At 53.0% G+C, this 13083-nt stretch overlaps 1 protein-coding gene across 16 annotated transcripts in view; it reads left to right on the forward strand.

Annotated features, from left to right (window-relative positions):
• The window catches only part of ZMYND8 (zinc finger MYND-type containing 8), a 114989-nt gene that overhangs the window by 92443 nt on the left and 9463 nt on the right, over window positions 1-13083 (forward strand). For all 16 annotated transcript variants that reach the window (XM_045832830.1, XM_045832826.1, XM_045832836.1 and 13 more), the window contains 4 exons: window positions 952-1142; window positions 6441-6521; window positions 10099-10177; window positions 12192-12431. In XM_045832830.1, the coding sequence (XP_045688786.1) occupies window positions 952-1142; window positions 6441-6521; window positions 10099-10177; window positions 12192-12431 (591 nt within the window). The remainder of the gene's footprint in view (window positions 1-951; window positions 1143-6440; window positions 6522-10098; window positions 10178-12191; window positions 12432-13083) is intronic.

Below are 13083 nucleotides of genomic sequence, written 5' to 3' on the forward strand. Positions count from 1 at the left end.
GGAGTAGCTTCAGGACAGGAGGGTGGAAGGCAGCAGCCAGAGCTTGCATCGGGCCTCCCAGTGCAAGCCTTCCGAGACGGGGGAGCAGGAGGACCAGAAAGTTGGGCAGGCAGAGTTGGGGTGAGATGGACTGATCTCCCAGTTTACAGAGTCGGCGGGCCAGAGCCCACCACTAAGGGGTTGTGAGGTTGGAAGGAACTGTCCCCGGCTTCTGTGTTCTTACCCCGTTGGCGGGACAGCCCCCCCAGGGGAATTCAGGCCAGGAGAGGCTCACGGATAATGGGACGGCGCACAGGGTCCACATGCCTGTGTCAGACCACCCAAGCGGGGCGCTGGGTGCAGTGGTATGGACGGGATCTGCGCCAGTGATTTACTATTTGCAGTAGGGGAAATGTCCACTGTGAACTGAAGTCACCTGGGTGTGTACAGGGGCGACTGGGTGTTTAAAGGGGTCAGGAGGGGGCAGTGGGCACTGAGGAGAGGCGGGGAAGGGGCAGCGTACACCGAGTGGGAGATGGGGGATGGCACGCAGGAAACCCTTTGGGGTTTGCTGATTACGCCTTTCGAAGTCAGGCTCCTGCCTTCCCGTAGACACTGGGAGAGAGGTGCCCTGCCTTTAGGTATCGGATGGGACAGCCGATTATTTGGGGGGCCTCGAGTTTTCTCAGGCAGACACTTTAAGCGGGGCTGGGTCACCGAGGGATGTTGCCTGGAGCTGTTAGAAGCTGTGTTAGTGTTTGTTCAAGCCTCTCTAGGTCAAGTTTGAGGGTTATAATCAAGAAAGGGCTCAGAGGAGCCCGGCCAGCGTTTGGTGAAGGAGAGAGCCCCTGTCCCTTGAAAGTAGAAAAGCTCACGGGGGTGCCTGTCGGCCCCACTCCCTCACCGCCGCTTCGTGCTGGGAACGGGGCCCTCCGGCGGCAGCGGGGTGACCGGGGCCCTTTGTTTCCCCAGCTGTCCAGCAGAAGGAGATCACGCAGAGCCCGTCCACCTCCACCATCACCCTGGTGACCACCACCCAGTCGTCGCCCCTGGTCACCAGCTCGGGCTCCACAAGCACCCTCGCGTCCTCAGTCAGTGCAGACCTTCCCATCGCCACCGCCTCCGCCGACGTCGCCGCGGACATCGCCAAGTACACTAGCAAAGTGAGTGCCAGCGGGCGCCTGGGGGTACGTCGGGGCCCGGCGTCCTGATGAAAGCCAGTTGGGTGGTTGTGGAGGACACTGGCCAGCAGTATCCAAGTTGGCTGTGGTTGTTCCTCAACAAGTGAGAAAAATATACACGGAGACAACCAGGTCCTGTGGGGGAATAGGAACAGCAGGGCCACTCCTCACGCGGGGAGCGCCTTGGCCACCCTTTCTCCTGGAGGGCGCCATGTCCACTCCTCACGTGGGGAGCACACGCTTGGCCACCCTCCCTGGTGGGGAGAGCACCCTATTCCCCCTCTGGAGAGGCTTTTTATTGGTTTCGTTTGAATAAGAAGTCAGGTAAAAGCTCATTACTCAGTGCTAGGAAGTAAGGATCAAAGGATAGGTAACAAGGAAGTCTGAGGGCCTATTTTGAGTCAGGATCAAAGAGCTGTAAGACTTTGAGGAACAAACTTCTTCCTTGGACCCTTATCATTCAGTTGAGAGCATTCTAAACAAAGCAGGTTTCACAGGATTTTACATATTCTTTCTTAGGCCTGATCACCCAGGGAACCCGCCCTTTTCAGCACAGGGCAGCACCACCCTGTCATTGTTTCAGGCTTAGGTGGAGCAAGGGAACTAAGGCAGCCAAGAGATAAGGAGATTTTCTCCCAGATGATGAGAACTCAGGCTATGTCAAAGCCAAGGAGTGAGGGTCCATCATCCCCTTTTGCTGTAGCCCCCAAAGTCCTTCCTTGGGGGCCTCCCACGTGATTGTGCCTGTCTTAGGCTGTTCCCCCCCTTGGGGAATCTTACCCGTCATTGGCTAACAGACCCAGCATTGGGGTTCTGTTATGAATGAAGCAGCAGAAGTAGCGCTCCTGCCAGGGAGATAAGCTTTTGTCTCCTTGCTGGCTTATGGTCCAAGGCCACTCCCTCAGCCTTAGCCTATGCGGGGGTTACAGCTCCTGATACCAGGCAGGGCAGTTCCCAACAGGTCGTGACCTCGCGGGTCTTAGGGGCTGCTTAGGAGGGCAGACCCTGTTCGTACTGAGGAGCTCCAAGACTACATGGTAACATTTGGGTCCGAAGTTGCGTCTAAGCGGAGAAATGTACAATAGACTTGAGTCTTCCTCTAGGAGGGGGTTGGTCCTAACGTCAGGGCCCAGCAGGAAGATGGGTGGCGCAGCCTCCAAGGGACCCTCCAGAATCCAGGTCACTCGTTAAGGACAGATTTTCTGTTCCTTCGGTTAACAACAGACTGGGGGTTGGTGGGTATTGCTGTTAGAAGCCACGTGGAACCAATGTGACAGAGGCTTAATTGTGAGACTTGAGGTGTGACATCCACGCCCAGTTTTTTTGTAGGAGCCAGAAAGGCTCCTACCCCCACCCCCGGCCCCCGCCCTGGGGCACAGAGCCCTTGCTGAGGGGTGGGTGGGCGGGCAGGCGTCCCATCGTGTGCGAGTTACGCTGCTTTCTTTTTCTCTCTTGATTTGCCACCTGCTTTTATGCTTCCGCTGGATTCGGGCAAGTAGGAGTTGGAGGTCTCAGTGACACCCGAGGGTGCTCTGGAGGGACGCAGGGACGTTTCGATAGACAGCTCGGGGGCAGGAATAGCTGTCAGAATGTCAGCTCCACAAGGACAGGGGGTGGTCTGCTCTGTTCACGGCCAGGGCCCGAGCAGGCCTGGCACCCAGGAGGTGGTTTGGTGGGGTTGGTGCGTGAGTGCGTGTTGTCCCTAAGTCCTCGTCACGCGTGTGTTAGTGTCAGTAACTGTCAGTTGTAGCTGACGAGTAATAATCTACGAAGTACTTCATAAATTACCAAGTAGGTAATGATAATTTACTCTTTAAGAGTGAGCCAATTACTAGTGAGTTACTGATAAGTCAACCCTTAAGTCTATAGAGAGAATGGGTGAAAATACTTAAGAATAGTTGTCTCTTTTGTGAGGAAAAGAGTTGCTATTATGTTGCGTTAAAGGTAGACTCTTTTTTAGTTCTGGATGCATGAGATACACACCCATTCACACATCATTTTTTTACCAGTGAGTTTTTGATGGCTATGAAAAAAAATTTCTATCAAGGTGTACGAGTCACCTGTTGCGGCATGACAAATGCCTACCAAGTGTAGCAACTCCAAACATCGCCAGCTTCTTAACTCCCCGTCTCTGCGGGGCAGGCTCAGCCGAGTCCTCGGCCTCAGAGCCTCTGGCTGAGCGCAGTCCTGGTGTCTCCTAGGGCTGGGGTTTCGCCCGGAGATTGACAGGGGAGGGACCCACTTCCTCGGGCTCTGTTTCTCAGCTCCTGTGGCCTGGAGGCCACTCTCATTCAATGCTGCGTGGGCTGCCTGGACATGGCGGTTTGCTTCATCAAAGCCAGTGAGAGACAGAGCTGGCCACCTTCACCTTCGCCGTATTCCGTTGCTAGAAGCAGGTCACTGGGCCAGCCGTCTCGGAGTCTGTCTCTTGCTAAGGTGACACCAGCAATAGCTTAGGTTGGCTCGGCTTTCACTCGGGGCCACACGCTGTTGTAAATGCTATTTGTGTGTTGCTCAAAGTGGCAAGTCGATGAGGTTGGTGCTTTTTTGCCCCCATTTTATAGATGAGAAAACTGAGGTCCCGCGAGGCTGTGCAGCTTGGCTAGGGTCACATAGTCAGTGAAGGATTGTGCTGGGATGTGAATGGTGTCAGCCAGGATCCAGGGAGCGGCTCTGCGCTGGTTTGTGAGTTCTCACGCAGCCTGCTGACTGCGGATGTCTAGATGGGTCCACACACTGATTGTGCTTTGCACGTGGCTTTTGAAAGCACTCCTGCTTACAGTGCGATACCTAAAGAGATCATCAGAATCCAGTCTTGGGGATAACTTGGTGTCTTCTTTAGCACGTCTGCGCCCTTTTGAATAAAATGTGTGCATCGTGATCAAGTCCCCAAACTTCACAAGGGGACGATTCAAATGCCAGCTATTTTTGGCCGTCCTCAGGTTCTGCCTTTACCCGTTCTGCACCTGCACTAGTGTTGACTTAACGTTATTACTTAAATTACATTTTATTTAAATGGGCCTGAAATTAAGTCTGCTCTCACCAGATACTCTTCCCTGTCCACTCCTTTTGTTTAAGGGAGAGATTTGGTCTTGTCATCCAAGTGTTAAAGGCACGATGGCGCCAAACCCAGACTTAGGATCCGCACGTGAGTTTCCAGGGAGTTGACAGGAGGCTCATTTTTCCATCACTGATTTAAGGAGGTGCCTGGAATTGCCTAAATGGTCTCTCGTTCTGCTTGTACTTGAGCCTTGTATCGCCTGCCATCGATGTGGTCCACGCTGTCTGCAGACAGAGGGGAACGCAGCCCCGGGTCTGCCAGTGGTCCTCGCCCAGCCGGCCCCCCCCGTGGCCGCCCCTTCTGCTCGAGCAGAGCCGTTCGATAGCCGTTTTCCATAGCCGTTTTCTCTGCCGTGAAGAAAGTGAACACGGTGACGTGTTTTTGGAGCTGACGGACGTCCCTGTCTCCGAGGTGACCCCGAGCCGAAGACCCCGATCTGTGTGTTTTGGCAGCAGGGCGCTCCTCGTTGACGTTGAGCCCGTGGCTATATTTGGGAGTGAGAGTGGACGTCAGTCCACAGACTCGTGACTTCTTTAGGCTGGAATGCAACTGTGGCGTTAGGGATAAATATCGACTTCATCCATTTTCTGAGGTTTTCACGTGAAGCGCTTTCGTCTTCACACTTTAAGTCCACGTGGACGGTGCGGCAGGGTGAGGGGGGGCTGCGTAGAATGACCCCACGTACAGCGAGCGACACAGAGTTGTTTTTCTTGGCAGTGTCCCACTGTGGCTCCCCGGCACACGGGAAGCGGGGATCCCCACAACATACTTGACTCATCTCCCTGCTCGTATTTTGGGGTGAAGTTGGGGTTACTCTTTCAGGGGCTGGCAGCATTTTCGTAATTACATGCTCACGTGGGTTTAGTTTTCTGTAAAGATCAGATGAGCACCTACTGTGCTGGGCTGCAGTCTGTGCGTGCTTCTCTCGTTCAATCCTGCACACGCCCCGAGAGGGGCCACTGTCACCATCCTTGCCTCCCACGTGGGGACACTGAGCCTCAGAGAGGGTGTGAGTGGTGTGAGGTGGTGCTGGGACAGATCTTGGGCACCAGACATGAGTGAGGGTGCCCTTTGCCCCACCTTCAGGCTGCAGAACACGGGAGACTCGGCCATAGTCAGGCGGGGCCTGGTCAGTTGGCACGTGGGAGGAGGTAGGAGAGAACCTTGTCCTGCAGATGCACGTGGTTGTCCGATTCCTGGATGTCCGCGGTGGACCGGGGCTGATGCCACACCCTGGCTGGTGCCCTCAGGGCTCAGTTAGTTAAAGAAGCTGGAGGGGCAGTGCCCTGCTCACCGACATTAAAGTCACACCCTAGCTACACCCGCACAGTGGATTATATATTTTTGGCTCATAAAAAGGCACGGGGCACTGATACAGCCGTGAGTGCAGGGTGCTACATCCAAGAAGCCCGTCCGGAGGAGGGCCACAGGCGGTTGGGCTCCGCATGCGTGCAGCCTCTGGATTGAGCTAATCCGCGCAGACAGAAAGCGGATCGGCGGGTCTCGGGAGTGCGGGGCGATGGGGATCCTGGGGCGTGTGAAAGCTAAGGGGGACTGGAGCGTCTCTTCGGGGTCGTGAAGACCTCCTGAAATGGATCGTGGGGATGGAAGTAGGACTCTGAATGTGCTGGGAGCCATTGAACTGTACACTGCGAACGGGGGACTGTAGGGGTTACCAGTGATATCTCAGTAAAGTGATGGTGGTTTCTGTTTTTAAGGGGAAAGAATTGAAAACAACAGCAACACTACAAAACAGTTCCTCCCTTGAACCCACTGTGCTGTGCTGGCCACTCTAGACACAGCGGGGGGCCAAGTTGGGCTCTTCTGCCTAGCCTGTGGCTGCAGAAAGTAGCTTTACGATTGTGAGGTTTTCCTGGAGTAGGAGGCGGGGAACTTGTGGGTGGTCCCTGTTTTTCTGGTTGATATCGGGGTTTCGCCGGCTCAGTACTTGTGATGTTTTGGACTGGGTGATGCTCTGTCGTAGGGGCTGCTTGGTGCACCCCCCGGTGTTTAGGGCATCTCTGGCTTCTACCCAGTAGATGTCAGTAGTCGCCCTCCCCCACCTCCCACCCCTCCCCCACCTCCCACCCCTCCCCCACCAGTCCTGAGCTCCCAGTGGAGACCCGTTGCTTTATATAGGAAGGGTTTAGATACAGGCGTGTCATCTAGAAGAGCATCTGGGAAGCGGTCGCCTGAAGGTTTCTCTCTCTGTCTTTCAGATGATGGACGCCATCAAAGGGACGATGACGGAAATATACAACGACCTTTCTAAAAACACTACCGGAAGCACCATAGCCGAGGTCAGGGAGCACACGTGCTCTCGCTTTTGCCGCAAGTGTTTCGTGGGTGCTGTGGGGTGGGTGGCCCCTGAAAACATGTCTCCAAACATCCCTCCAGGGTCCCGGGCCCAGCGCCAGGCTTGCTCGGCCGACGGGGGCTGCTGGGGAGGGTGTGTATGTCTCTGGGCTGCGCCGGCCGGCTGCTGTACTGGGGGGACGCACCCTGCTGTGGGTGATCAGCTCCTTCTTCGTGAAACAGCCCCGACCAGGGCCTGAGTTAATGGTGCTGAAACTGGGAACCAAGTCTTTCTGCTGCGTGTAAAATCGGCTCCCCGATCTTCTCCGGAAGACAGGGCTTTTTTTATGCAAGTGATCCTTGTTGTCTAAGACTCTGTGTGCTGAGCCTCCGCCGCTCATGTGATAGAGACATGCAGGAATCTCGTGCAACATCACAGACCGACGAGGGTCCGGCAGGGCTGGGCTAGCTGTCGGGCGAGGCAGAGAGAATCTTCAGGAAGGCGCCCCAAGAAGCCTGCATGGACAGAAAGGCTTGTGTGAGGGGTTTCACGGGGGATCAGTGGATTGCCTTGATGTTTTTGCTGATACGACGCTCTTTCAGATTACGTCGGGACATCCAGCAAGAGGGGAACATGTTGCTTTAAAGAAACCTCCCCGCCCCTCACCCCCCACAATACTTCATTGCTGTTCGTTATTTTTTAACATTTAATCACTTTTTATTTTTCAGTTCCAGTTGGTTGTACACCCCAGTGATTGGACATTCTATAACTTACTGTTTATCCCTGTAAATCTTGTACCCATCTGACCCCATGCATAGTTATTACGGTATTATTGATTATATTTTCTAGGCTCTACTTTACATCCCGTGATTGTTTTGTAACAAGCAGCTTGTACTTCTTAATCCCTTCACCTTTTTCACTCATTCTCCCGTCTGGCACCTGACAGAACGCTCTGTCTGTGAGTCTGTTTCTTTTCTGCTTGTTCCCTGATTTTGATTTTAGATTCAGTTGTTGACAGATGTCTGTTTCTTGTCATTTTTTGTTAACATGAACAATATTGTTTTGACTTTTTTTCCTTCTCCTTAAAGGAAACCCTTTAACATTTCACGTAATACTGGTTTGGTGGTGATGAACTCCTTTAGTATTTTCTGGTCTGGGAAGCTCTTTATCTGCGCTTTAGTTCTAAATGATAGCTTTGCTGGGTAGAGTAATGTTGGCTCTAGGTCCTTGCTTTTCAGGATTTTGAGTATTTCTTGCCAGTCCCTTCTTGCCTGCAAAGTTTCTATTTGAGAAATCAGCTGGCGACAGTCTACAGGAACTCCTTTGTAGGTAACCAGCTGTTTTTCTCTTGATACTTTTAAGAAGAGTCTCTCTTTCTCTCTCTTTTTTAAATATTTTATTGATTATGCTATTACAGCTCTCCCATTACCCCCTCTCCATTCCCCTCCACCCTGCACGCCCTCTCCCACCCCATCCCCCGCAGTTCATGTCCTTGTGTCATAAGTTTTTTAGCCTCTACATTTCCCATACTATTCCTGCCCTCCCCCTGTCTATTTCCTACCTACCATCTATGCTACTTATTCTCCGTACCTTTTCCCCCTCTCTCCTCCTCCCACTCCCCTGGTGCTAACCCTCCATGTGATCTCCATTTCTGTGGTTCTGTTCCTGTTCTAGTTGTTTGCTTAGTTTCTTTTTGTTTTAGGTGTGGATGTTAATAATTGTGAGTTTGCTGTCATTTTCGTATACGTGTTTTTTATCTTCTTTTTCACAGATAAGTCCTTTTAACATTTCATAAAATAAGGGCCATTTCATAAACTAAGGGCTTGGTGATGATGAACTCCTTTAACTTGACTTTATCTGAGAAGCACTTTATCTGCCCTTCCATTCTAAATGAAAGCTTTGCTGGGTAGAGCAATCTTGGATGCACGTCCTTGCCTTTCATGACTTGGAATACTTCTTTCCAGCCCCTTCTTGCCTGCAAGATCTCTTTTGAGAAATCAGCTGATAGTCTGATGGGAACTCCTTTGTAGGTGACTGTCTCCTTATCTCCTGCTGCTTCTAGGATTCTCTCCTTCATTTTTACCTTGGCTAATGTAATTATGATGTGCCTTGGTGTGTTCCTCCTTGGGTCCAGCTTCTTTGGGACTCTCTGAGCTTCCTGGACTTCCTGGAAGTCTATTTCCTTTACCAGATTGGGGGAGTTCTCCTTTATTATTCAAATAAGTTTTCCACTTGTTGCTCTTCTTCTTCTCCTGGTACCCCTATAATTAGGATGTTGGGACGTTTAAAGATGTCCTGGAGGTTCCTAAGCCTGTCCTCATTTTTTTAAAAAATTCTTATTTATTCATTCTTTTCTGTGTGGTTGTTTGTTTCTTCCTTCTGGTTCACTCCATTGATGTGAGACCCAGCTTTCTTTCCATCACTATTGGCTCCCTGTGTGTTTTCCTTCATTTCACTTATTATAGCCTTCATTTTTTCATCTAACTTGCGACCAAAATTAACCAATTCTGTGAGCATCCTGATCCACCAGTGTTTTGAACTGTGCGTCTGATAGGTTGGCTATCTCTCGGTTGCTTAAAATGATCAGTTCTGGGGCTTTCATTTGTTCCTCTGTTAGAGCCATCTTCCTCCCCCTCCCCCCACCCTTTGGTCGCACCTCTTACGTATGAGGGGTGGAGCCTTAGGTGTTCACTAGGGTGGGGCACCCTAGTCGCTGGGTTGTGACGCTATGTTTGGGGTGGGGTCCGAGAGGGAACAATGGCGCTTGCTCCACTCTCTGCGGATTTCAGACCCTTCCGCCGCTGCCCCCAAGCAAACTGGACCTTTCAGGTGCTGATTCCCATGTGGGTGGGCTTGTGCACCCTGTGGGCCTTTTAAACGACCTCTCCTGTGAGGCTGGGAGCCTCTCCCTGTACCTCAACCCCCACAGGTGTTTTCAATCAGTGCCCTAAGGCTCTATTTTTCAGCTTTGGGATCCTTGCTTCACAATCCCCACCTCACTGGGTCTGCCGGTTGCCACCCCTCGGCCTGGGTTTTGCCAGCGGCTGCTTGCACGCCCAGGGTCCGCCGCTGCTGTCTTACACGCCCGGTCCCAACGCTCTGTGTGCCGTGTGGCCCCTCTCCGCCCGGCTGCCCAGCTCCGCCCCTCCTACCGGTCTGGATGAATGTGTCTATTTTAACTCCTTGGTTGTCCGACTTCCATACAGTTCAATTTTCTGTCAGTTCTGGTTGTTACTCTGTTTCTAAATTGTTGTTGTCCGTATGTTGGTTGTGCGAGGAGGCACAGTGTGTCTACCTGTGCCTCCGTCTTGGCCGGAAGTCCCTCTCTTTCTCTTTAGGCTTTTGCATTTTAATGATGATATGTGTTAGCTCGGACTTCTTTGGGTTTATCTTGTCTGGGCCCCTCTGAGCTTCCTGGAGTTGTATGTCTATTTCTTTCCCCAAGTTAGGGAAGTTTTCTATTATTTTTTTTACATAAGTTTTCAATTCCTCGCAGCCAGTGAGAGGTCGAGCTTCTGGGATCTCTTCGTGAACTGCACCCAGACCTGCCTTTTAAGTCTGACTCTGACTCTTTCCTGCAGATCCGCAGGCTGAGGATCGAGATCGAGAAGCTGCAGTGGCTGCACCAGCAGGAGCTCTCCGAGATGAAACACAACCTGGGTAAGGCCTGGCGGGTGGGTCTGCACTGAGCAGGGTTCGGGGTGTGACCTTCTCTGCACCTCCTGAGTCAGGCCCAGGTGTGAACTCAGGCAAATGTGGGCCTGGGGTGGTACCACTCCTGGGGAGACCGCGGACTCCCGGGGAGTCCAGCCTGGAGAAACCGGGTCTAAAAGCCAGTTTTAAAGCACAGTCATACCTGGTACTCGTCGGCTGCTGAGCTTGTCAAACCCTGTACTCGTCCCATTTTGACGAGAAAAAGTGTTTCAGCACTTGGCGCTTGCCTGGGTTTTGTCGCACTTGCTAGAACTTGTGTGAGTCACAACGCCGCCCCGAACATGCTTCATCCTCGTCGTGTGCTCGGTACTCGTCGGTTTCGGCACTCGTCACGAGTTCCGGAACGAATCGGTGACGAGCACCGAGAAACTGCTGTGCCTCCTTTCTTCTCTGCAAAACACCAGCCTCGGCATCAAAGTAATAGCAGCAACAGTGCTAGCAGCTCCTCCTTATTAATCTCTTTACTCTGTGCCAGGATCCGTTTTAAGTGCTCTTCCATGAAGTAGCCAGTTTAATTCTTACCAAAACTCTTATGATTAAGGGCTTTGCTATCCCAGTTTTTAGGCGAGACTGAGAGGCGCAGGCATGTTAGGGGAGTTGTGTAAGATCACAGAGCTGGGATTCAAGTCCAGACTTGCCCCCTTCTCCAGTGAGTGCTGAGTTTTGTCTCTGAGTCTGAAATACTCCGTGCCCCCCACACTGTAGACAAAGCTGCTTTGTGGGTCCCTGCATCGGACCGACGGCTGTTTCGCCTACCATTCTGTGTACATACTGTCGGAGGTTTTTTCCCCCAAAGGTAGAGCAGGTGTCAGACCCTCACGTAGCACCAGCCGCAGAGTCCGAATGCGGGAAGCCGTAGGCTCTCCTGGGTGGCGAGGCACACCCGGCCGTGCACCGCTGGTCACTGGTGATGGACTGGGAACTCACGCCTTGCAAATTCAGATCCTTATTGAGCCACTCAGAGGGGGAACCCCCGACTCTGTAGCTTGTTGCCGTTCAGGAAGTTTATTCGGATGTTGCTTCTCTTTTCTAGTCAAGTCAAACAATATTTTTATGCAAAGGCTCTCCAGTTTCAAGTAGTGACTGAGCGTTTGGGTAAGAACCACCGGTGGGCTGACCAGAGCCGGCCCCTGGTTACAGGCGGTCATGAGTGGTGGAAAGGAGTGTGGCCAGAAGGGATGTCTTCTTTACAAGGGATTCATTTTCCTGCCTGCTCTGTTTTGGAAAGGTCGTCCTGTTTTAATTTCAGAAAGAGGATCTTAGGGAATTGAGGAAGCTTTTATTTGAGTGTTCGGGTTGCTCCCTGGTGGATTGCAAATGGACTTAAATTCTTTGAAGTAAAATGAAGAGAGAGCTCAGCAGACTCAGTAGTTGGATGCCCTGTGAGCATCATGTCAGCCGCCACGCCCTGCCTGCTAGATGTCCTCAATGCCACCAGGCGGGCTGAGAGGGAGTGTGTCCGAGTTCTAGTCCCGGCTCTGCCCCAGTTATTAGCTGTGTGTCCCAGTTTCCTGCCCTGTGGAAAAGGTACTATAGTAGTACTTACCTGCTAGGATTGGTGTATTGATTAAATGAGTGAATATTTACAAAGTGTTTAGAACAGGGCATATAGGAGGTGCCATATAAATATTCTATAGAAGAAAAGGCTTGTACTTGTGATACAATTCAGAGGGAGTTTAGGGGCCCTTGTTTGAGGGTGTGTTGGAAGGCCCCCCCAGAACCACTGTGGGGCTGTCATTTCCGCTATGTTGTTACTGAGCTGTTGATCCACGAAGGTCATAGTTAACTTAGCCGCCCGGTCAGGTGCCCATGTTCCAGATGAAGACGTCGGGGCTTGGGGGGCGGGGCTACACAGCCGGGGCATCCCCGAGCTGGGACTCACGTCTGATGTGCCCTGAACAACCCCACGCCCGGGCCCGGGGACGGGGGATGAGGCCAGTGTCCTCCCCGCTCTCGGCAGAGCTGACCATGGCGGAGATGCGGCAGAGCCTGGAGCAGGAGCGGGACCGGCTGATCGCCGAGGTGAAGAAGCAGCTGGAGCTGGAGAAGCAGCAGGCCGTGGACGAGACCAAGAAGAAGCAGTGGTGTGCCAACTGCAAGAAGGAGGCCATTTTCTACTGCTGCTGGAACACCAGCTACTGCGACTACCCCTGCCAGCAGGCCCACTGGCCCGAGCACATGAAGTCCTGCACCCAGTCAGGTATGCTGTGCAGGGTGTCCTGTCCCTGCTGGCTGCAGCGGGGGAGGGGGGTGGCGGGGGGCCGCAGGGCCCCAGGGGCAGTGGGTGGGGGTGCTCACGCGGTGGGGGCAGCTTGCCCAGCCCCTCGTCACTCTGACTCACACACAGTGTGTCTCGTACACACACAGCAGTGTGCACGCCACATGTAGCAGAGACTCGAGGTGCAGGTGTCTCAAACCTTCGTGTCGTTTGCCAAATATGGGGCTTGTCGTGACAGCCCAGGTGACGTTAGACCCGTGTGAGTTGCAGTGGTTCTCAGCTGGGGGCCATCTTTGTGTCCCGTCCCCCAAGAAGTTGGCAATGACTGCAGACATGTGCGGGGGTTATAACAGAGGGGGGCGCTATTGGCACCTGGAAGGTAGAGGCCGGGGTGCTGCCGAACCCCGTGCAGTGCCCGGGGCAGCGGCCCACACGGGGCGGGGGCACCTGGCCTGATGTGCCAGTGGCTCTGAAGTGGAGAAAACCTGCAGTTTAGGCAATCCCGGACTCGGGGCTTTACATGGTTAGGATCCCCAGTTCTGATGCCGAGAAGAGAGTGTTGGTGTGGATTCCATTCTTGGAATCTCTAACCTGGCGCAAGCGGGTCCCAGGCCAGGAGACGCTGTCCATCTAG

This window comes from Phyllostomus hastatus, unplaced genomic scaffold (assembly GCF_019186645.2).
Source record: "Phyllostomus hastatus isolate PE091 unplaced genomic scaffold, TTU_PhHast_1.1 phas_contig_17, whole genome shotgun sequence".
NCBI lineage: Eukaryota > Metazoa > Chordata > Mammalia > Chiroptera > Phyllostomidae > Phyllostomus > Phyllostomus hastatus.